Here is a 26,266-nt window from a genome sequence, read left to right as displayed (position 1 = left end):
AAACTACATCACATTGTTTTGTTTGTTTGTTTTTGTCAAACACATATTTTTTTAGAAAAACTACAGGATAATAAATAATATTAATATTACCAGAATACATATGGATATGCTAATACTTTAAAGCACTCGCAGAGATTCCGCTTTATTTCAAAAGGATCAAAAAGACGATTCCCAGATTTCTACTTCGAACTCATTAGTAACATAATCAACTGGAAATGCAGTCTGGGCCCCTCAGACGATCTACTAAACTGTTCTATCTCCTCCCCGGGGTGCTTCATGCATTAAACATAAGCTTAATTCTTCAAGCGTGTGATACCGCACCAATGACTAAATTTTGTGGCATTTTTTATTTTTTTTGGGGGAATGAAAATGTAATTCGTGGCAGGGCTCTCGAGCCAGGGCGTGTCGACACGGGGCGTTGATTGATTTTTATTTAGATGAAAATGTCAGTCACGCGGCCTGCGTTTTGCTTCCATTCCTTTCCGAAAATAAAGACTATTTGACACTGGTTGTCTTATTTCTACAAAACTGCTTAGTAATAGAAATACTTTTAAGAGATAAAAAAAGAATTGTCTGATATGATTTGTTGAGCACATATGTTTCTAGTCATGGAAAAATAGGGTTTTTGAAGGAAACCTCACTGATTGATAAGAGTTTGAAATTCATTAAAATAAAATGAGGATTGCTCTATAAATATCTGATGGGGCTTTTTTTCCCCTTAAATACAAAACTTTGAAACATGGGATGATTGGTATGATTTGTTCTGCATATATGTTTCTAGTCATGAAAAAACAGAATTTTTGAAGGAAACTTCATTCACTAAAAAGTGTTTAAGAATAAATTAAAAAGTAAAATGCTGAATAATCTGTAAATATCTGTTGTATTTTTACCTTTAAATAAAATATTTTGAAAGATGAGAAGAAATTTCCTAGTATGATTTGTTGAGCTCATATGTTTCTAGTCATGGAAAAATAGGAGTTTTGAAGGTAACTTCATTGAGTGATAAGAGTTTAAGCTTAGTTAAAAATAAAATGATAAATAATCTCTAAATATCTTTTGGGTTTTTTTCCTCTTAAATATTCATTTTTATTTTTAACTATATTTTAAACTATTTCTAGTACTTATCATATAATATATATTGAAAAGGCTTTCAAATTCAGGGTGACAATATAATCTGTTTTTGAAAATAAGTTTTAAAAAACTTACAAGATTGTGAAAATTCTGAAGAAAAATTGCAAGACAATTGATTCGTATTATTAAAAAAGGCATTTTTTTCATTTTTAAGCAGTATAAAATTCCTTTTTGAGCAAAAGCAGTTTTAAAGTTATCGCAGGAAACCGCCAAAGCATCATTTTGTTTTTAACTAATTGAATTTCCAATTAAAAATCCAGAAATATATCTTTGAGATGCAGATACTCGCCATGACAAATATTATGTGCCAAATTTGGCACATACTACTGTAGGTCAAAATGGTCTGGCATGTAAAATAACCCTGTTGACATAACAAATGCACACACTTTCATTTTTATTATTAATAAAGATAATCACAGATAACAAAGATTAATTTAATATGACCATTTTATAAATTTATTAGAAAATGGAAATGTGTGAAGAAAATGAACAACTACAATTAATACTTTGGCTTCTTATCTTAAGACTTAAATACGTTTAGAGCGCGTATAAGCAGAATAATATCACAAACCATCAAACCTACAAAAAAACTTTATTGCTTTCTCATGTTGGTAATTATTACTTTCGTTACACATGCTTTTTTCCAAGTAGAAGAAAATTAAATCAAGAAATAGTACCTAAATCGATTTGCTTGAAATTTATCTTTCGTCGCTTTCTTAAATCTATTAAATAAAGAAAATTATAGAGAAGAATGTTAAAAAATTGTGAATAATAAAAAAATCTGCCCTTGGTAAAACTAATTTTTTTTTTTTTTTTTTTTTAGGATAGGATATTATGTTTAGCATTACAAAAAATTGAATCTGCCACTATCTTTGCCGATAAAAGCTCACACTATAATTTTCTTAATGACATGCAATTTCGATTAGCACTCCAATATTCCATCGAGGTTATAAAATTTTTTCTGAGAATTTTGGAACAGGAAGCGATGAAAAAAAATTCTATTTTGATAAATAATAAATACTTACATATTATTTTTTTAAAAATTCAAACGCTTTTCTTATTTATGAAAAATTCTTTCAAAATAGAATGTGGATATAGCAAATGCTGATGTAGAAAAAGTTTTATTATTTTTTTAAATGTATTTTTTTATTTATAAGAAAAAGTGCAAGTATTATAAAAGTACATTTGATCATGAAATGCTGACATTAGAATACTTTATAACATTTTTTTTCATTTTTTCAATAAATGAATTATTTTATAAATTTTTTAATATTCCATTATAAACAACTATATCAATGGTTAAACTAATCTGAGAATATTTTAGTTGATGTTTCTACGGGGGAAAATTATTCTATTTCATCTAAATTTCTTATAAAGTTTTTGTTGGTTTTCCCCTTTAGTTAACAAACGTCAAAAATTATAAATTAAAATTGAAGAGGGAAGCAGCTACCGTCCTCGTCATGTGACCACGACTCAAAAGTATGATGTATGTTCTAAAACAGCCCTGTAATATTAATTTGAATATAACTAAACTAAGCTCACCGACATATGCATGTTAATGACACATTTGATACGAAACATCAGTTCTATATTAAATAAACGGATTTATTTGTACTAAACTACCTGAAAACTTTAAATTTATATTTTTAAATTTATGGAATCTCGTTCTTAAGCATTTTGAAGTAAATCGAAAAGGTTTGATGAATCATAAATTAGGATAATATTTGCATTCTTCAAATTCTTACTCTCTCAATGGATATGCACTCCCTTTCATTTTGAAGGGACATTCATTAAGATGGACCTCTTCAATTGGCTTTCTCTTATTCTGTTCTCAATTTACGGGAGCACTCATATCTTCCCCAGTTCCTATCCAAACTTCTATACAGATTCATCCTTTAAACACTATATGTATAATGGCGAAAGGAAAATAAAGGTGGAAGCGTAATGACCCGGAAGCGAAAGATCCGGGAATTATCATTCACATGCGTTCAGAAACGTATTGAGAAGAGGTCTAGAAATACCCGCTGCAATTTGCAATCGGTATATTAATCATGAGGCTTGAATAAACAGCTTGCAATACGAAGGCACACTGATCAAGAATTCTGAAACAGTCAAGAAGTCTGTTTTTATATTATTTTGTTGATTCTAAAGTATATCTTTCATATTATCGTGGAATTATAAATAAAAAATGTTGTGGAATTCTTTCAGACTATTCTGAAACAAATTATAATTATAATAATATTTATTAATAAATTATCAGTCACTTTCAAGGGATTATGAGAAAAGGGTTATTAAACGCTCTTTAATATTACACTCCCTTCAAACAAATTTTTAAGAATATGTTATTAAATTTCAATAATTATGTAAAACAAAATCATTATTTAGTTCATATCTAATGCTAAAAATAATGTGTAGTAAAATTTACCCAAATAAGCATATGCGTGTACGTATGTGTTGGCACTCTGCAGACTGAACAGTTTGGCACACAAGTATCAAATTAGGTAAATAATATACATAATTTGGAAGATGGGAATGGGTACCTCAGAGTGATTTTTTTATTAGTAAAACAAAATCTTTCTTTGGATTATTTCTAATGCTAAAAAAATGTTTAAACGTGTATGTGCGAGTGCGTATGTGCTGGCGCACTACAAACCAAACAGTTTGACAAAGATATATCAAACTTGGCTTATCTCATATATAATTTGGTGGATTAGAATGCATAACTAGGAATGTTTTTTTGAAATATTAAATGCAATTCTAATTTAAAACGAAATTTAAGCTAAATTTTTGCGTTTTCCTGAGATAATATCCAAGGATAAATCAATACAAAATTTATTTGTGAAAATAGGATACACATAATTTTTTCCATAATAGAATTTTATATACATTTTAAATATCAGATACATTTATATACATTTTAAATACATAATAGTAGCATTTTATTATACATATAAAATGTTTTTAATTTAATTTATATATATATTTTTATTACTTATCAAAACTATTTTAAGTATTTTTTTGCAAGAGCAGATTTTGTTTTTGATGCGAGACTCAAATTGCTTTCATTGTTGTTACTAATACTTCATTTCACCATTTATTATTATTATTATTTCTTGATGCTCGAGGTAAGACAAGAGTTGGCATATTTTGCAATGTTAAATAGACTTGGATCTAAAAGATAATTTTAATCACATTTTTATGAAATTATATTATAGTTACGACTATAGTTTGACTTTAAAACAAACAGATTTTTTTTAAAAAAATGCAGTTCTTTCATGATATTTAAACATTTCAAGGTATAGATAGAAAATTGTGAAAATGCATAGCACGAAGATTGAAATAGTTTAGTTCAGTTTAGTTACATTAAAATCTCGTTTTAAAGCAACATTATGGCTATTTTGGAACGGACCTCGTAATTTTGATCCAAGATCAGATAACAAGACGACACGCCAGCTTGCCAATGATGTTTCCTACACGATATTTAAGTACAGAAATCTTCATCTAGATCAGGACCGCAGATATAGTTATTTACATTGGTGTCCAAATACTTATTAGTAGACAGTGTATTTTGTTAACGTTTGAAATATAGATTAGAAATATCCTCTTCAATTTATATTTACTTATTTATATTCAATACTATGGTTAAACAGATTAAAAATTAAAGAATATTTATTTCGTTGTTTCAAATTTAAAAAAGTCTTACAGAAATTACAAACTAACCAATTATTCCGTTGCGGTTTTGATTTCCTCAACCAAAATCAAATTTGATAAAAAAAATTATTTTCTCTTATTTTTATCAAATTTCAGCCAATTATTTTTTAAAGAAAAATTAAGGAGGAAAAAGACGAAACATTATGCGTAAAAAGAACGCTTTTTCTTAAAATACATTTTTTTATCAATGCTCATATATTTTTCCGTCAAAGTTAATATATTCCGAACATTACACAGAATATTGAAATTTAGGTATTTTACAATTTTGTAAATGGCTTATAAATATACCTAGAACTTTCTAATATCGCTTTATGATTACCATTTGCTTTTTATGGCTCCAGAAAATAAGAAAAGTGCAATCTTTTTTCACTCAAAACCTTAATTTTGAAGTAATTTTATTAGGTAATTTCTGAGCACGAAAAATTACCAACTCTGTATTCCATGATTATCACTTAATTTTCATAGCTTCAGGAAATGAAAAAAAGGCGTAATCTCGTTTCATTAAAAATTTAAATTACCTATTAATTTGCAATTAATTTTTTAGGTAATTTTCGAGCAAAAAAAAACTTAATACAAAAAAAATTCTATACTCCAGAAGCGAGAAAGTTGACTTTTATACAAAATACTTCCTAAATTGGATGAACGAGGATTATGAGCATTTGAGCTTGAAAATTCCATTAATATACTCATTGAATATTTTTCCATGGTATTCTAGATGATATTGGAGGAATACAAAAGATTACATTCATAAAAAATATTTGATAAGAACCAGAGAGTAATAAAAAATGCTGATAAGCAATTCCTAAGGCATTTTTCCTAAGAAATTATTTTCACCTTTTTTAAATTACATTTACGCTTTATTTTTTGTACATGATTTTGCAATGAATAATCAAAGCAATTTTCTTAGTGATAATTATTCAGGATTTTGGAGGGGTTTTTTAAGGCGGAGAGTAGATATTTCAGGGGCATTGCTAAGTTCACGTATGAATTTAATAAGCTTCGGGATAATTATTATTCCAAAATTTGTATCACATTAAATAAATTATTCAAAAAAAAATACGCCTTCATTAACAGTTGAAGTGGGGAAGTTATTGATGTTTTTAAAGGATGTTTTTGTTTCTTTAAAATAATTATTTTGCTTCTAAAAATTATGAATGCAACAGAGTTTTCACTTAAAATTATTTAGTTATGCTCTGAACATTTTTTATTTGTAACAATTATATGTAATTTTATAGGAAAAATTTCCCCAATTATCATTAACAGATGAATTGGAGAAATAGGTAATATTTTTGTAAAGGATATTTTTGTTTCTTTAAAAAAAATATTTTGCTTCTAGAAATTACGAATGTAATACATTTTTGACCTAGAATTATTTAGTGATATTCTAAACACTTTTTATATGCAACAATTGTATGTAATTTTTATACTAACAAATTTCTTAGTTATCATTAACATATATTTTAGGGAAATTTTTAATGTTTTTGTAAAGAATATTTTTGTTTCTTTTAAAGAACTATTTTGTTTCTAGAAATTATGAATGAAACAAATTTTTCAATTAAATTTATTTAGTTACGTTCTGAAAATTTTTGTATGTAAGTAAATTTATTTCTTTGTGCAATTTAAAGACGGATTATTAAATTATTGCAGTAATTGATAATTAATTTAACTTTTAAACTTATGTAAAGTTCATCTGCTGTATCAAGCTCTTCAATCCACTGATGTTTACAAAGATATTACAAATACAGAGTGCTCCAAAACTGTTGAAGGGAAATTTACTGTATCATGGAACATGTCTAAACGAGCATAAATCTCCATATTAAAAGTTGTTACAAAAGTAAAGATCTAGTAGCAGTATTTTGTATAACCTAAAACATTGGAAAATATTTAAGAAAAAGGATGAAAAAAAGATAAATTGTTGTAGTTTCTAATGGCACTTGTCATAGAGAAGCCCACTGACTTTAGAAGTCGGCGATTTTAAGTCAAGGGTTGGTCATTTGTTTTTGCAGTGGCGCCATTTAGGGCCAAGAATACGACTTAGCTACACACACTCCACAACGCTTTTTATGGGGCGGACTTCATTCATGCATTTCATTCACTCATCCACAGATCGTAATTTAGACCTGAATCAGAGAACGATCACCCCTGATCCAGTAGCGCCAGTGGTATTTCTCTCGACATGGCGGACATTGTGACCAATCACCCCTGATCCAGTAGCGCCAGTGGTATTTCTCTCGACATGGCGGACATTGTGACCCCGACAGATTTATTCGTGCACCAGCGAGTTAACGCACACATGAGGAGTCTACGGTTGGCGGGGTTCGAACTCGCAATCTAAAGCACGCGAAACCAACGCCCTACCAACCAAGCTACCCCGGCCCAGATCAATTGACGGAGCATGTATATGGTACAAATTACCTCTTATTGTGGACCACCATTAGTGGAACTGATTTTTCGATGAAAGGATTGGTCCATACTTTGGCGAAAATACAAAGCCTTTCTTCATAAAAAACGCAGCTAAAGAACTGGAAACAATATTATCAACAGAATCGTACACTCTTTTCCTATTTTATGCTTGATTTATAACTACATTTTTAATTATTACTTGCTTTATGACTTCTTTTTTATTATTATTATTTGATTTATGACTACTTTTTGATTATGTCTTGATTTATGACTACTTTTTTAATTATTTGCGCTTTTCTAGGTTTATTCTGCGACTCCTTAAAATTTATACCAATTTTTTTTAAATGTCATGTAGCTCATCTTATCAATTTTTTCGATTGTGAAATATGTTGGAATTTGACCATTGTGGGATGGACAAAAATAAAAAAATAAAAACACTTTTGTTGATGCCTCTAATGAGTAATTGATGATTAGAGATTGTCGAAGGGAGTTAGTTGCATGGCCGAAAAAAAGTAGCTAAACCAGTTTTGTAAACATTATAAAGATGGATAGTCGTGGGGAGTTAAATGACCGAAATGTGAGGAAGCCAATTTTATAAATATTATAATGAGGGATAGTCGTTGGGGGACAAATGACCGAAACGGGGAGAAATCAGTTTTGTAAACAATTAAAAAGAGGGATAGCCGTGGAGATACAAATGGGCGAAAAGTGAAGAACCAGTTTTGTAAATATTATAAAGTTGGATAGTCGTGGAGAGATAAATTACCGAGATGTGAGGACGCCAATTTTATAAATATTATAATGAGGGATAGTCGTTGGGGGACAAATGACCGAAACGGGGAGAAATCAGTTTTGTAAACGTTAAAAAGAGGGATAGCCGTGAAGATACAAATGGGCGAAAAGTGAAGAAACTAGTTTTTTTATCATTACAAAGAGGGATAGTATTGGGGAGACAAATGGCCGAAAAATGGAGATACCAGTTTTATATAAAGAGGGATAGTCGTTGTGGAACAAATGGCCGAAATGTGGAGAAACCAATTTTGTAAACATTACAAAGTGAGATAGTCTTGGGAAGACAAATAGCCAAAAAGTGGAAAAACCTGTTTTACAAACGTCACTAATAAAGGATAGTCGAGGAGAATCTCATACCCGAAAGGAAGAGAAACCAGTTTTACAAACTTCTCTGGCGGGGAATAGTTGAAGAGAATCAGGTGGCCGAAAATAAGAAAAGAAAAAAAAAAAACAGTTTTGGAAACGTTGAATCGAGGAATATTTAAAAAAATCATATGGCAGAAAGTTGGGAAATTAGTTTTTCTAACATCTCTAACGAAAGGGAAATCCAGGAGAATCTCATACCCGAAAGAAAGAGAAACCGATTATACAGACTTATCCATAAAGGGATAGTCGAAGAGAGTCAGGTAGCCGGAAATGGAGAGAAAACAGTTTTGCCCACTTTTCTAGCGAGACATAGCAGAGGGGAATCATATGACTGGAAATTGGTAAATCAATTTTGCAAACGTATTTAGCGAGGGATTGTCGATGGGAATCGAGTGGCCGAATAGTAGAAGAAACAGACTTAATTTATTGATATTAATTACCAATTATATATTTAAATTGTTAAGTCACAATATTTTTAAAAAGAAATTGGTTATAAAATTATATACCAGATGCCATAGCATATTAACGAAGGGAATATTATAAAAGTATAGAGAAATAAAAAAGCTTATTAACTTCTTTTTCTCGAAATAATTTTAAATATAGATTTATTTATTTTTTTAGTGGATGGATGAAAAGTTTATATGAATAGATATTAAGGCACAGAAGTATAAGGAAATAATCTTCATGGTAAATAAGATATTAAGAAGTAAATATATCATTGAATTTTTTTTTTCATACGACTTAATTTTTTATGACGTTGAGAAAAGAATCTTCACTGCCATGACAAATCATCAAAATGTTTGATTTCTGAAAATAGAAACTATGAGTAAAAATACTATTTTGGAAATTAAACTGATGATATAAATGATAATAATGATATAAATGAACCTATTAACGAAAATAAATAAAGTAAACGAAAAAATAGGAATTACTTCTTTTTTAGCGCTCTGTTGTTCTATCCAAAATTAGGAAATTTCAATGGAATCATTCTGTGATCGAGTTTAACTAATTTAATTCAACGATTTAAAGTAATATTAAAATATAAAAAGGAATCTTCCGCGTTTTTAGAATTTCAATTATGAGGTACATGTACATTGTCAATACGAAATACAAGTATTATAAAATTATACAAGAAATGTCTTTGAAGATATTTTTTTCCTTAATATTCGGAAAATTTTCATGAATTGTTTTGATTCTAGTGTCTAACATATCTAATCTAACAAAAATAGGCATTATATTGGGGTTTCTTTATTAATAATATAAAATTGTAAATATGTGAAAGAAAGACAATTGAAGAAAACCTTCATCAAAATTCCTATATGTCCATAAGTATTTGATGAATTATGCTTTTTATTTTCGTTTATACGAGGTGCGAAAGAGTATTGTGATTTTCTAGAAATTAGAAGCCGAGATTTTGACGAATCTCTACGCTTCAAACTTTCCTGGGTTCGAAAACCACTCGTCTTTTTCTTCTTTTATGTCTGTCTGTTTGTGAACATGATGGCACAAGTACTTTGAAGCTAGACTGCTGAAATTTATTATATAGAATCATAAACCAATTTTATGATTGCTATCCAATTTTAACAAAACTCAGTCACAGCAATGCAGTCGACGAGACTGTGGTGAAAGCTTATAAGCCAGTTACCAACTACGCTACCCGAGCAATTGCTTTTGCATCATGGTCAAGCTACTGGACTGTGAACCACAAGGTCCTAGGTTATATCCTCACTCATACCAATTCGCCACAAGACTATTCGACCACAAGAGAATTTGATGACCAGCCACATTAATTAAATTTGGTTTAGCATCTAAAATAACGATTCTTTTCAAATTTTGATCCAACTCAGTCAAGCAGCTGGCCATTTGTTGGTTTTATTTTTGTATATAATAAACATATAAATGTAATAAACACAAGGACTTAAATCCATGTAATTCGATATGTTATCTTGTGACTTCAATAATAGTTTTGTTTCAAATTTTGTGATTAATCAACCGTCGTCCAAAATATATATACTTGAGATAGATTCAGTAAAAATGTTAGATTTAAGCTAAAGATATATATCCCGTAACAATCCCATATTTTTATCCGAGGTCCAAAATTTTATGCTAAATTAAGAGAATAAGGATTTTTTTTTTTGTTAAAGAATGTGCGAAAAAGTTTAGGGAAGACATTCCCATTGGTTTCTAAATAAGTTCTCCTAGCTGTTTCTTTTGAGAAAATATTTTTAATTTCTAATAATAATTTAATTTAAATAATTTATAGCAATCGTTTATTTTCTTTTTAACCTCTTAACTGATTTGCCCGAGGGCCATACGTGCATCGATTTATCAAATTTTGATAGTTGTAAGCAAAAAACAAGCCATTCATAGCGATTATAATTCGATATTAAAATTACTTCGAATGCATAGATAAGTTAAGTATTCAATGGATTTCGATTTGAATCAAAATAAGAAAATCTTCCCGAAATAGAAGGTGTCATCTTATTAGATAGTAAAGAAAATGAAACAGTTATATGGTTAAAATAGTAAATAAAATGAGTACTTTGTTCCCAAAAAAGTAAAAAAATGAACCAACAAAGGCAATAATAAAAGCAAAGAGCATATTTTTTTTTAAATTTACCTTTAATATGTAACTAATTTTGCAAGCAAAAAAAAGAGAAATAAGGTTAACATTTTAAATATTTCTTTTATGAAATGCTAAAAAAATTTCTCAAACAATGTATCTCTAATGGTTTAACTACAGTTTTATTATGCCACATTCAGAGAATTTCGAAAGAGAAAAAAGGGAATATTTTCGTGATAAAAAAATGAAGAGATATCATAAAAAATAATTGCATAAATAAGTGATTATAACTAATCACATATCAAAGAATACTTAAAAAAAAAGCGAAAGATTATTTCTAAAAGTAATTAAACGTTTCAATAATTATTCTTTCGCGATCATTAATCTGAAATAAATATCATATTTCTAGTTAATCATTATCCAACCTCAGCATTCTTGAATTAATTAAATAAATTGATTACTTTTATAAGAGATCTTAGCTTGCATATTTAGAGTAAAAACTGAAAGGAAAATCTTTTTTTTTTTCAAAGCAATTTTAATGTCATTAAAGAGCTGAACTTAGTTACAGTTTACTCGCAATGGTTTTTTCATACAAATTTACTATGTATTATCAGAAAATTTTTTTTAAAAAAACCATAATCGGTAATGCATAAAGTAAAGCTTTCTAAATCCACATTGGTATCTTAATTACCATTTGAGTATCGACGATTAATATTTTTCAATGCGTGTGGCTATAATTTCTCTACTGCTGTATGTTAATTAGCTCTTTACTGCTCCTTTTTTGCTCTGCCTTTTTAAAACATCTTTCGATGGATTTTTCCCCCTCGAAGATTTTTCATTTTAGAAGTATAGAATCAATTTCTTTAAAGCTACTGAAAGCAAAGATTAAATTAAATTTTTTTTGACGAAGTGCTTAGTTTATTGAGGACTTATTGTAACGGTCTTAGTTTTTATGTGTGCTGTTATTATGTTAGGCTAAGTAGATACAAGTTGACCATAAAAGAATTATTTCTTTAGAAGGCATCTACAAATAAAGCAGGCATTCATAAATAAAGGGTGTCGCAGAATGAATACAACATTTGAACTTGCCACCATTCATGCAGAAAGGGTTGGCAGCCCTATTTTTAAAAAAAAACATTTGACAGCTGTTAATTTAGAGTTAGTAAAAATGGAACTTTACACGATAGAACAACTGGTTTTCATTGTTGAACAATATTTCAAAAAAAAAAAATCGAAATTCTGTCGACCACAGTTCGAAAATTTGAGAATTGGTCCCCTAAATCGTGTGATTTAACACCATTGAATTTCGAAATTTTTAATTAATTTCACATTTCTATACCTAAAGAAAATGTCGTCGATGGTGTGGTGGCAAAGCTTTTATTTCAAAGCCATGTAGCATCTTCACTTCGGAAATCCAACAAATTATATACCATGCACGTTCAATACACTTTAAAGCAAGCATTCGTGCACTATCTTTTAGCATTTTATTATCTAATCAGATTCAATAAATGCCAGCACAAGTTTTAAATCGTGTTTTGAAAAATATTTACACCTATTAACATCGTATCAATTAAATAATAAGGTAAAAAAATAGGTTTTTTTTTTTTTTTTTTTTTTTTTTTTTTTTTTTTTTAGCATTTAAGAAAGGTCGAAAAGGTAGCGAAGGGAAAGGGGTTGCCAACTCTGGTGTCGATTCTCCATCTCTCTATGTTAAAAAACTACGTCATGAGTTCCATAATAACCCACCTATAAATTAAAAATAACACTTAAATCTAATTCCCTAAATAAAGCAACTAATTGAACTCAGAAATTTCTATGTCCATTTGGAGATATTCTCAAACTAATAAATAAATATTTAGACAAGCAATTTAAACAAAATGTGGGGAGTTTTAATAAATATATACTTGCGAAATATATAATTACTTTTTCAAAAAAAAAAAATTATACATTCCTGTTTATTTTTCAGAAAGAAAACAACGCGCCGACATTTTTATTTATTTATGATTTCTAATAATTGACATTTTGTGCTAATTTAACAACTACTTGTAGAAAAAAAAATTATTAATTACGATAATTAAAAATATTTGCATGATAGAAGATTTTAAAATAATTAGTGTGATAATTATTGTAATTATTTAGCAATTGCGACATATTTTCTGTAAGCTCCATCATAAAGCATAAAGTAAAAGAAATAAAATAAACTTAAAACTTAACCCAAAAAGTTTCAGTATGCTTTATAACTTAAAGCATTCACCAAAATTACTTCTGCCAAAAATTACACAAGCTAATTTGTAACGAAAGAATTTTCATAACAGATAATATATCAAACTGTACTGTTTCTTAATTCTCAGAGTCCACAGTTAATTGTTCATATATCAAAACTAGTAGATTTTCTTAAGCCATTTAACAGTTTTCTTTCAAAATAAATGAGAAACAGAGTTTTAAGCTTTCAAAATAAAAGATACATTTTTTGTGCATTATCTTAATGACATAATCCTACGAAATATTATACGACAATAAAGCAGCAAAAACTTTAACGTGAAATCTTTTTATTTACTTAACTGCACTTTTGACTTCAATTGGAAAAATATATAATTTTAATTAAGAGTAATTTGATCCATTTATGCTTGTTCGTCTAATTGTAAGGAAAAATATTTAAAAATTTTATTCCATGCATGCATTGTATTTTTTAGATATTTAGATTATTTTTCCCACATCTTCAGCCATCATTCTCTTTTAAACATGTTGTTTCCTTTTTACTACACCAAGCCTATTAGAAGTTATTAATAAGAGGCAGCTCATATAAAATGAAATGTTAATTAAAGAAAACAAATTAAATATATTTTCAAACATTTGGAGAAACTTTTTTCAAAATAAAAAAATAAAAAACAAGAGCATATAAAATTATTTATTATGAAAATTAATTCATAATACTTGTTGAAATATAATAATTAATTATTTGCATTACAATCACTTAATCAACCTGGTTACAAGCAACGAACTTCATGTTGTCAAACCCCATGTGCAACCTTGGCCCTTATTAACGAATAGAAAATAAGATACTATTTTAACTCGCTTATGCATTGGACACACTAGATTCACCTATATTCATCAGTTGCTAGGTGAACAACCACCACCGTGTTCGCAATGTCATTGTCAAATGTCTGTACAACATTTATTGTCAGAATGCCCAAATTTCAATACATGGAGCTAACAGGTTTTTTTTTTTTTTTTTTTTTTTTGCACTTAAATATTTATCTTGCTTGATAAGATACCTCATGTCCAACTCTTTTTATTTTTAAAGTCCAAAAAATTTTATCTATTTATTTGAATCTTGATTACATTTTAGCTTCTCATATTTCCTTCGATGACTGTTTTAAAATGATATAATTTCACCTATTATTTCAAACAGCATGGTGAACATCATGGCCATTGCCCAGAAAATCCCAAACAAATCAAATCAAACTAGTCGTCATACATTTCCAATATTTTGCTAAATATTCTCGAGAAATTTGTATTAAAACTTTGGAGTTATATTTCTAGATTATCATCAGTATTGGAAATTCTGTAGCAGTGACAAGCACGGTTTCAAATAACTTTGGCATAAGCTTCATTTCCTAAAGTTAATGAATGCATTATTAGACGATAGCGTAAAATTACAGTTTGCTGAGAGAGATGTCATTCTATCAATGAAGTAGAATTATTATTAAAGCACCATTATATTTGTTAGATAAATGCTTTTTTGACTATGGGATTATTTATGATGCATGTGTAGAGACGAAATTAACAATAATAAAATGCTTTTTTTTGATTATCTATGGAATTATTTATGACGCATGCGAAGAGACGAAGTTAATAATAATTAAATTAATAATTATTTAATATTCTTCTTACTTTATATGTAAATAAATCATTAGCATATGATCAAAAATTGAAACAGACCCTGTTCATACAAATTTCACGGCGGCGTTTTAGCACTCTTATGCCATGGTTTTGAAATCATACACCAAGACACATGTGTTCATATGTACTGAATCATGTCATAATAAATTTATCAAGAATCTAAATTCTTTTAAAGGAGTGGCATTCAAGTTTGAAGATTTGTGTGCCAGCTCAAGTGTCGTCCTTTCAAAAAAGTCGTCGTTCAACTTGATTTAAATTACGCTGTTTAATAGTTATATTTTATTGCAGCAAACGTGTTAGTTAAATTATAGATTAGCCGCTTTTGGCGACCAGTTTTTTCGCCATATTTTTGTTGCTAAAAACTATCAAATCTTTTGTTTCAGTTTTTTTGCTCCAGGATTTCACACTAAAATATTTTTAAATTCAAATTTTGTTATATAAAAAATTCATAACACTTTAGAAATAATGATGCAGATTCTCTGTAATCCTTATTAGTATTTAGAAATAATACTGATAATCATAATACAGTATTTTATTAATTTCCATAATCAGTGTAAAGTTATTTTTCCTTAATTATTCGTCAGTACATTTCAGGAAAGGGCAACAATGTTTAAAAATAGACAAAAAAAATGTTCACTATTACTTTATTCTGAACATAGAATAATATATTATAACATTTAGAATAATATATTAAAACATATATTATAACATTTATTTACATTATAACAAAACATTTATTAACCTTATGCTAAAATCTATAGAATATGGAAAAATAAGTGGAATTTTCCTTATCTTGATCATAACAATGGGAAAGACGTCAAGATGAAATATTAGTAGCAGCAATGAATATGATTTGTGCTTTCCTTCAACATGGAATATATTATTGTAAAGTGCGCTTTAAACACTTTTAATAATTCGATAAACAACAAAACATTTATTATAGCATTATAACAAAACATCTATTTGGCTTATACTAAAATATATTCAATATGGAACAATAAGTGGTATCTTCATATTTTGATCATAATAATGGAAAAGACGTTAAGGTGAAATATTAATAGAACCAATGAATATGATTTCAACTCCTCTTCAATATGGAATCTATTATCATAAAGTAAGCTTGAAACACTTTTAATAATTAAAAGAATAACAAAATATTTATTATAACATTTATTAATATTGTAACAAAACATCTGTTAACCTTATACTAAAATCTATTCAATATGAAACAATAAGTGGAATCTTCATATCTCGATCAGAACAACAGGAAAAACGTCCAGATGAAATATTAGTAGCAGAAATGAACATAGTTTCAACTCCCCTTCAACATGGAATCTATTATTGTAAAGTATACGCTTAACAATAATAGATTTTAATAATTAAAGAAAAATAACAAAACATTCATTTTAACAAAACATTTATTAACCTTATACTAAAACCTATTTAATATGGAACAATAAGTGGAATCTTCATACCTTGATCATAATAATTGAAAAGACTTCATGGTTAAATATTAATAGCAGCAATTAATATGACTTCCACTCCTCTTCAACAGGGAATCTATTATTGTAAAGTACGCTTAAAACGCTTTTAATAATTGAAAAAATAACAAAATATTTGATGAGAAAATTGGCCTCATCCAAAACATATCTTTTTTTATTTTAAGATGCTGCCAAAATTCATTTTTGTATTGTAATATTTTCAAATGCAATCACAGGGAAACACCACAATTTTTATTAAATTATGACTAATTAATTTTTTTAAAAAGTTTCTCCCAGTTACACATTCACATTTCTCAGAAATATATGGGCTAGATTTCGTAGTCCAAGCATTTTAATACACGCACGCACTTACAGGTACACATAATTTCATTTTTATTTGTAGAAAAAAAAATAGAAAAATAAACCTTATCCATGCATCAATAAAAGAAAAATAACAAAATGAAATATTAGTAGCAATAAATGAAACGATTTCAGTTTCATGTCAGGAATGGCATATATTATTGTAAAACACATCCTTTAAAATATTCTTTAAAAATTGATTAAAATTAGAAAATTTCATGATAAACTGATGTTATTGAAAAGAAAAATTCTTATATCGTAAAGTGATGAATAAATAATATCGTGCTGTTGTATTTATACTATAATGGAAAAATTCAATTTTAATACATTTTAATTCCATATTATTATTTATTCAAGGTGAGGAATAAATAACATTGTGCTTTTGTATTTACGCTATCATGGAAAAATACAAATTTAATCGAATTTAATTCAATTTTAACAAATAAATGTCAACATTTTTTTTTATATTGCACTTCTAGATACATGTTTCTATCCTTCAAAATATGTGTGTGCAAAATTTGACAGCTAAAAATTAATTCTTTTGGTTTGCATTAGAAACATTTGTCTTCATCGCTTGTAGAAATAGATATAATATTTTAGCTTCATTTGATATGAAATTGAATTTTTTTTCTTTCAGTTATCAAGCAGCAGTTTGATCCCCAAGTATATGATGATTTTGTTGTACGTGGAAACACAGCTGTTCTCAGATGTCATCTGCCCACTTTCGTCAGAGAATACGTTTCCGTTGATTCTTGGATTCGAGATGACAAACAGGTTCTCAAAAGAAACGACATGAAAGGTAGCATCTCTTGTTTTGAAATTTGTTATTTATTTTGTAAATGCTCCCTTTTGTTTAGTTTCCAAATATTTTACTATATTTTTACAATTATTTTCTATTACTCAAAATGAACGTGTTTAGGCGGCTCGGGTGAAGAAATCATTTTTTTTTTTCTGCTGTTTCTCAGCTGTATCATATTGTTACAAATTTGTAATATTGCTTCCAGAATAATAAGCTTCCTGAAAAAAAAATAAAGAGTTTTACAGGTAGTTCTAAAAATATTTTGATTGGATGCTGAGTCAATGATACCCGAAATTGGCGACTTGGTGATGGGTTTTGCAAGTTTGACGAAAAAAATTCAGAATTCCAGAAACTACAAGAATCTTGCCAATTATCCCATTTGAAAGCGAGTTATGACCTTCCTTTCAGAAATTTGTGTCTATAAAAAGCCTTGAAATAGAGTTGGTGTCAGTCAATTAGTCGAGTATTGAGTCAGTGATAGTACCAGGTGAGTCGAAAGTCACGAATAGTCGTGCGAAATCTCTTCCCAGCGTGTTATCTCTAAGCACTTTGTATTGTTATGGTTATTTGTTACTACTTTGTAACTTTTGTGCTGTTGTTTACTGACAGATAATTATTAATCATTATATGAATATTTAAGACAGATAAGTTTTTGTATAAGCTATTTTTTTAGAATTAGAATCATATTCATTTACATAGAAATAATCTTTCCAACTTGTAGGAATAATTTTAAATAATTCTTTCAAACAGTAATAATACGCCTAATTTGTAGCAATAATTAGAGATTGAGGAACAAGATATTTTTATATACAGTCCAGATGTTATTCTTATAATATATAATGAAAGTATTTAAAACATACTTTTTAAAAGATCACTATTAAAACATTGAGCAAAGTTTCATTTTTACCAGAAAATTTATAGCTCTTATTTTTCTACATTTGAACTTAGGCATATTGGTTCCGTTTGCTTCATTTATTAACTACATCATTTAAAAGTAGTAAAATGGGGTATAAACTAATGGATTTCAATCAAATGTAATTTTCCTTATATTTGATTTATTACTATTTGAAGGAGGATTCATCATCGACAAATTTGACTGAGAACTTAAATGTAATCATAGATATTGCTAAAAAGAAATATACAAAATTATTTTATTCGTTAAAAATATCTCAGGACTAAAATAATTATTCCGTTTTCTGTACCTCAAAACAGGAATTACAAAGATTAATAATTGCGGAATTTTGTAACAAGTTTCGTATTAAGAAATTAATAATTAGATAATTAATAATTGTTTCTAATCTCAAAATAATTGAAGTAATTTCTAGAAACTCTAGTCATTTGATTGAAATTGAAAATAAGAGAATAAAACCCGCATTGCTCAAAATAATTCATTGTGAAAAAAAACGAAATTTTAATAATATTTTTGAGGCAATTTGTATATATCTGTTTTTTATCATCTCCATTGCAAGCGGATTTAAAACTCATTTGTTACAAAGATAAGGAAATAATGGAGCTAAAATCTCATGAATACATTGAAATCTAATTAGAAAAGTTGACAATTATCTGTAATAAGTTTTTAAGTTGTGGTGGACATGATTTTTTTAAACAAAATTCTAATTCACAAATCCTTCAATCAAATATTTTTGTGTTAATTAATGAGATATATTTAACTAAGAAATTCACTCTTTACTTTTATTATGATGAATCATATTATGATATGCATTCTTTACAAAAAAATTTTATTTGTCTCATTGCTTAAAATAAACTTTCTCTTAATAGCTAAACTATATGTCCAAAACATGATCTAAAATTTGCTTCTGGATTTTCAAAAATATATGAATAAAATATTTATGTTAAAATGTATACGTAACATGCAATTAGGGAAATCAAAATAATAAAGTTTACAACAGACAAAAGTTTGTTAAAGCAGCTAATAAAATTCTGTGTGGTAAATGCAACATTCAGTTCAACATTTTTGGCTTTTTGCATCTGAAATTTCATTTTCCCATATCTATAAATGGGAAAACTGCTCAATATATTGTAACTCTCCAATTTTTGTTATAATGAAAAGAATGACCATACTTTTTTGTCAGATAAAATAATCTTCTGTCTCTTTCATTGATGGCAGCACAAAAATCGTCTGAATTATTATTTCGTAAAGGTAGGATATTCTATTGAATACAAAAGTATCGAGGCACTATTTTTGTGCTTCTAGAAGGTTCTGGCTCATGTTAGTTTTTTTTTTCTTTCTTTCAATAGAAAGGTTCTCTGCAAGGAATATGTAGCTACTAGGAATTGCTTTTATGAATATAAGGGCATCTGCTAAAATAAAGTGTTTTCTTGAATAATCTGAAAATATAATACAACATTTAGTTTTCATTAATATATAAAATAATAAATATATATTCTAAAAAATCGACTGTACTTTTTTGTCAAATAATCAGTAGTATTTCTATTAAAAGAAGCACAGAAATTTTCTGAAGCATTTTTTTTCTCCAAAAGACGAGAATTTCTGTTGAATGCTAATGTACCGAGACACTATTCGTGCGGTTATAAAAGATTCACATGCTGTTATTTTTTTTCTAAATAAAATGAAAAGAATATACGTCTATAAATAAATACAAAAAAGAATATTGACTATATAATAAGAATATATATTTTTTCATGATTCCTGCTTATATGTAACATTTTCTGTTGGTTTTTTTAGATTTTTTTGTTATATATATGTTTTATATATTTATAGATTTAACATACATTATATATATATATATATATATATATATATATATATATATATATATATATATATATATATATATATATATATATATATATATATATATATATATATATACATTAAAATGTATTTCAGTTTTAAATGCAGCTTTGGTGTTTTCTAGCAATATTTCATTGCATTTTTCTAGTTGTTTTACAAATACATTGAAGCATCTGTTCATCAAAAATGTTGTCTTTTAGATGCAATTTGATTTAAATTCTGGAGGAACTACACGAAATAAATAATTATAATAGTTATAAGACAAATAAAATATTGAATTTTATAATTCTTTTTCTCTAACAGCAAAAAATAAATGGTATGATATTTGGTTATTAAAAATTTTATCAAATTAAAATCTGATGTAAGAAGTTTTTATTAAAAAGAGAAATAAAATATATTGTTTGACAAATAATGTATGTTGAGTGATTATCGCCTGTTCTGAAAATATTTGATAATTTGACCTTAAATCAATTAAAATTATCATTTGACCTTATTTTCGATATAAAATATAAATACAAAATGAAAAATTGTGTTGTAAAAAATATTAGGTATTAGAGAAAAATTACGAAAGAACAGAAAAAAACTTTATAATAAAGAAAATAACCCCTAATTGGTAGCATTTCCTTTAGTTATTTCTAATATAAATAAATAATTTTTAAGATAAACATTTTGGTAATAAATAACCATGTATAAAGAGATAATCCCCAAAAAATTGTACTTTAATTTTTAAAAACAATCACTTCCAGGTCATTGTTTCTGACTAGGAAGAAAGTAATTTGAATAAATCAGCAATGAATTTAATGTTAGACGCTCTCAAGTTATTTCTAAAACATATTATTTAAGTAATATTTTTATAATTCACCTAAATAATGTGTTTTAGATTAGTATTGAGACTGATTCTCTCATAATCGGCCGAAAAAAGATTTTGATTTAATGTAAAATGAATTTAGCGACCAATTCTTTATTGCCACTATGCTCAGCACATTTTTTCCTAAATTCTAATGTATTCCTAAATATATACTTTAAGTATTTTTAAAATGTAAAATTTAGACACTTAAAAAAACGTATTTAATCCATCTGTGAAATATTTGTATTTAAATCTTATTTTCTACAATTCGTGTTTCCTAGATGTTATTAAGTGTTTATATATTTTCTTAGTTTATTCTTTCTTAGCTTATATATTACGTTCACATCTTTTTTTTTAAATTAATGTATTCCTAAATATACAAGTATTTAAGTATTTTAATAGTCTTAAATTTATCACAGTATAGACATTTAAAAAACACATTCATTGAATCAATATGTGCAATAGTTTTATTTAAATTTTATTTTCGACAATTCATGCTTTTAAGATTTTAAGTGTTATAAATTAAGGCAAGTACCTCAGCGTTAACATTATAATAAACAAATGCCTAATAAAATATTGAAGCTGATAAAATATATGATCACTAAACTGTTACAAATAACTTTTCTAATTGTTTAAAAAGTAAAAAGATAATTAAAAATATTTTTTTAGAGACAGACAACACGCATTGTTTTGAAAACATTAATCATCTGTTTATATCTGTTTGTTGTTTGTTTCTTATGGCACTTGCCACTGACAAGCCCGCTGTTGCGAAGACAGCGATTTAAGCCTGAGGGGAACGTGTCTTATTTTTTATAGCAGCGCCAACTAGGGTCAAGAGTACGACTTTGCCACTCACGCATCACTCATTCGCTTGCACAACCCCTTTTTACAGGAGGGCACATTCACACATCTCACAGATAGAACAACAGAAGAACAACCATGCCCAAACCGGGACTCGAACCCGGGACGCCCAGATCACGGGGAAGACGCGCTACCCCTATGCCAGGACGCCGGCCGTTTATATTTATATTTTGTTATAAAAAGAAGTAAATGCAATAATACTTCTGCTAATGGAAACTTTTGTGTATTTAAACAATCATAAAAAAATTCATTCTAGAATACAATTATTTCTGGAAGACAAGAAAGTGATATTAATAAATTAGCGGTATATTAGTGTTAGTTACATCTAAAACACAATCTTTAACTGATATTTTTATGACATTTTTTTTCGAGAAAGTAAAAAAATTATACACTTAAGTGCTTTTTAATAGTCTCAGATGCATACATTCATTTCAAAACATCACTAAAAATTATTTCGAGAAAAAAAATTTTTTGCTTTTCTACAGATTTTTTTTATTTAAGGAAAGAAAAATATGCTTGTTGAAGATTCCAAATATATCTCCGATGAAAGTGCTAATTTATTTAGTCTGTTTATTTTAATTTTTATATAAATTAAAGAATAATTAGTAAGCGCCGTAAAAGAGCAGAAATGATTAGAAAGATAAATACTCTATCTGGAAATTTATAGTAATGGCCAAATAAACAAAAAGAAAAATTTAGATATGAAATTTTACTTAAACAGTTATTTTGTTGTATAAAGTGCAAATTCATGGATATTAAATTTAGTTTCGGTTCTAGCATAAATTTTATTTTCCATAGGAGATTATTTATGATTCTTTTAAAATTCCAATGATGTTGCATAATTCATTATTTATATATTATATTTATATATTATTTTCTATTAACTTGAAAAGTATAAAAAAAAACTTTAATCGCTGACGTGAGAAATCTTATCATGCTCTAATGATAATAAATGCATTGTCTTCTAAACATGAAGTCACTAAAAGTCTATTCTTTTAAAAGCTTAGATATAGCTTTAAGACTGGATGATACGACTAAGTAAATTAAAGCTTTCGAACGGTAGAAATTTTTTTCTGGAAATTTTCGTTTTCTTTCAACCTTTTTGGTTAGCTTAACTAAAATAGTCAAAGTCATTTCTACTCTTTTCTCTTTTATATTTTGTATTTTCTGAAAAAAGATAAAGTAGAAGAGGAAATATTGAATTATCGAAGGAACTTGCCGAAAGGGAGGTAATTTATTTGATTTATTAAGTTCCTGACATACTTGCTGCAACCAAATTTAGGGGGACGACTCCGGAATATCTAATAGTGGTTTACAAAGGGGATGGAAAAAATACTAATAATTCGATCTTTGTTGAAGAGAAAACTTTGGGAAGTTCGATGTTATCGGTACTTCCATGAATGCTAATTTATTGAAAGAATTCTTTTGAGTGAATAGGCAGCTTGATTTATATCCTTTTTTATCAGGAAGAATATACATTCTATAGCGGATTAACTTTAAAATGAACTTCGTCGCATATTTTTAAGAAAACTGTCGAATTAACTAAACAATTTTCTAAACGAACTGAACATATAATGAACGTAAAATAAGCTTCATTGATAGTAGATTTAATTAAAGATAGCAACTGATGAAATGTTGCTTTGTTAATTCCTTACGTTAGGGAAAGAAAAAAAAAATTGAAAAATATTTTTATGCAGGCAGAGTAAATTATTTGTGTTGAGGTTTAAGTTCATTATATAATTCAGATTGAAATTTTTATAAGTATTAAATTCATCATATGCATATACACTTGTATCATTATACGAAACATTGGATTATATTATTGAAATTTATCACATAAGTTGTAATTAAAAGATTAAAAATACACTTGGAGAAACCAACTTCAACTTCCCATAGTGAATACGTGTGCCTCAATGGTTTAAACACACGCGCTCACGCTCACGCACACACACACGCATATATATATGTAATGATATTTTAATTCTAATTTCAATTTAATTAATTTCCAAGATTTTATATTAATTTAGCCCATAGTAACTTCATTCTAAAAATATTCTCTTGTTTCGTGATCCAATTCCACTTTCGGTTTAATTAATTCCTCTGTAAAATTAATGCGCCATCAGTACTACGTATCAAATGAAAGTGATACTTCCTTTGTCCTTGTTAAAGGTCAACATATGTATTCCATCGGCACGTGGCCGGAAATCCTATGTTATGTAAGGTTAGTGATCATTTGTTTCGCCCCTTTTCCCTTTTTCTTTCTTCTGCTTTTGTTTCGCGCTGTGACGGACGTGCCTTGTCCGCGTCTCTGCTTGTAAATAATTATGCTTTCCCGGAACGGATATAAAATAGAATTAAAAAAATCCAAAGCGTCTTCAAACCTACATTCTTCTGCTGCAACCAAAATAATTATATATATATATATATATATATATATATATATATATATATAAAGTAACCAATCTAAAGTAAGAAAAAGTTTGAAAACGAAACTAAAATGAAAACGAAACAAAACAGTTTCGAAATCGCAACTAAAATTTATTACCTATTTAAACTAAAACCAAAACGGAACTTCATAGTATTTAGAGAGCGCAATTGCAGCTACTTCTAAAACACAGATGAATTGATACAAAAGTATTAGAATCAAGTTAATAGGAAAAAAAAACCAAATAAAAATTAAACCAAAAAAATTATTAAAAAATATTAAAAAAGAATCCGGCCTGAAGACTTTTTCAAGGGTCACCCTCAGGCAGGGATTCAAATAAAGGGATTTTTTCTGTGAGGACATACAGACATTAAGTCTAATAATGATTCCTCGTGACCCGAAAATCCCCCGAAATTATGCTCAAGAGATATACCATTTTAACAGAAAGGAAATACAAAATAACAAATTAGAAAAAAACCACAAAGTAAAAATACAATAAAAACAATAGCAATAAAAACAAAAACAGCATTAAAATTAAAATTAAAATTAAAAACGAAAAGGCCAAGACATACCATCCAACAGTGAACGAAACTTTAAACAATCGATTGTGATTTCCTGTTTTTGAAAGTTAACGGTAAATTATGTAAACAGAGGTAGGCACCCAGCGCCATCTATTGAGTGATCCAATATGCAAGTAAATTTCTATTTTTATTTAAGCCAAAAGATTAATCCCAAACCATACCTTGTTTAATTAAAAAATTGACATTACAGTAATTTCTAGGAAAATCATTTTTAATTAAATTTTTAAGGAGGATATTTGATGCTTCAATATAAGAATTTTTATTATTGCAAACCCTTTTGATCCTGTTAACTTGTGAGAAAATAAGATTTTTGAAAATTTTAGAGTTTAGATTGGAATGGTAGTTACATAGTTTTGTTATTTTAAAGTTGAAATCATCCCTTTTATCGTATATACCAACTATTGTTTTATCATTAGCAATTTCGATTTTTAAATCTAGAAAGGTAGCCTCAAGTTGATTTATATTTGTATCTTTTAGAATTAAATCTTTTGGATAGCAATTAGTAATAATATTAGTATTGTCGAAGTTAATCAAAAGTAGGTCATCAATATATCTCCACCCGTTTATTAAATTATATTTAATTATTTTTTTCTCATAGTAATGCAGGAAAATATTAGCTAAAGCACTTGAGAAAGCTGTCCCCATTGGAATGCCCTTGACTTGTTTATAAAAATTAATACCATTAAAAACGTAATTTTCAGTAATATTAAAATTACATAACTCAAGCCAGTTATTTTTAGGAATGATATTTTCATTTAAATATTCGTCATATATAAAAGTGCAGACCTTTATTAATTTTTCATGAGGTAGATTAGTGTATAAATTTTCGAAATCAAAAGTATTAAGTTTATTAATGTTGTTATCTTTAAGAAAATCCAATACTTCTTTGTTACTAGAAATAATAAAGTTGTCTTCATTCTTTATTTTGTCCAGGATAATTTTTAAGTATTTAAAGAAATGTTTACCCGTATAGTAATTATAACTACCAGTGCTACAGGTTACGAATCTGAATTTTAATGGATTTTTATGAAATTTAACTGTTGGGAATAAATAAGGATAGTTAAGAGAGCAAGTCTTAGTTTTGGTTTTTTTTGCGAAAGCTAGCATTCTTTTATCTAATTCCTTTTTCCCGGTGTTCTTTAACATATAAGTTGCATTAGAGTTATATTCATTAATTAAAAGTTCTTTATAATAATATTTACAAATTAAACAGAAATTATTTGCTGATTTATCTATTACTGTAATAACAAATTTTTCTTTTAAATTT

At 27.5% G+C, this 26,266-nt stretch overlaps 1 protein-coding gene across 1 annotated transcript in view; it reads left to right on the top strand.

The window, feature by feature from the left end:
• LOC129956546 (cell adhesion molecule Dscam2-like) overlaps positions 1-26,266 on the top strand; it is a 241,489-nt gene that overhangs the window by 201,279 nt on the left and 13,944 nt on the right. The window contains exon 3 of the mRNA XM_056068473.1: positions 17,348-17,509. Coding sequence (XP_055924448.1) covers positions 17,348-17,509 — 162 coding nt within the window. The remainder of the gene's footprint in view (positions 1-17,347; positions 17,510-26,266) is intronic.

The sequence above is a fragment of the Argiope bruennichi genome, chromosome 11, assembly GCF_947563725.1.
Source record: "Argiope bruennichi chromosome 11, qqArgBrue1.1, whole genome shotgun sequence".
Classification (NCBI taxonomy): domain Eukaryota; kingdom Metazoa; phylum Arthropoda; class Arachnida; order Araneae; family Araneidae; genus Argiope; species Argiope bruennichi.
This window is presented reverse-complemented; position numbering and strand designations above follow the sequence as displayed.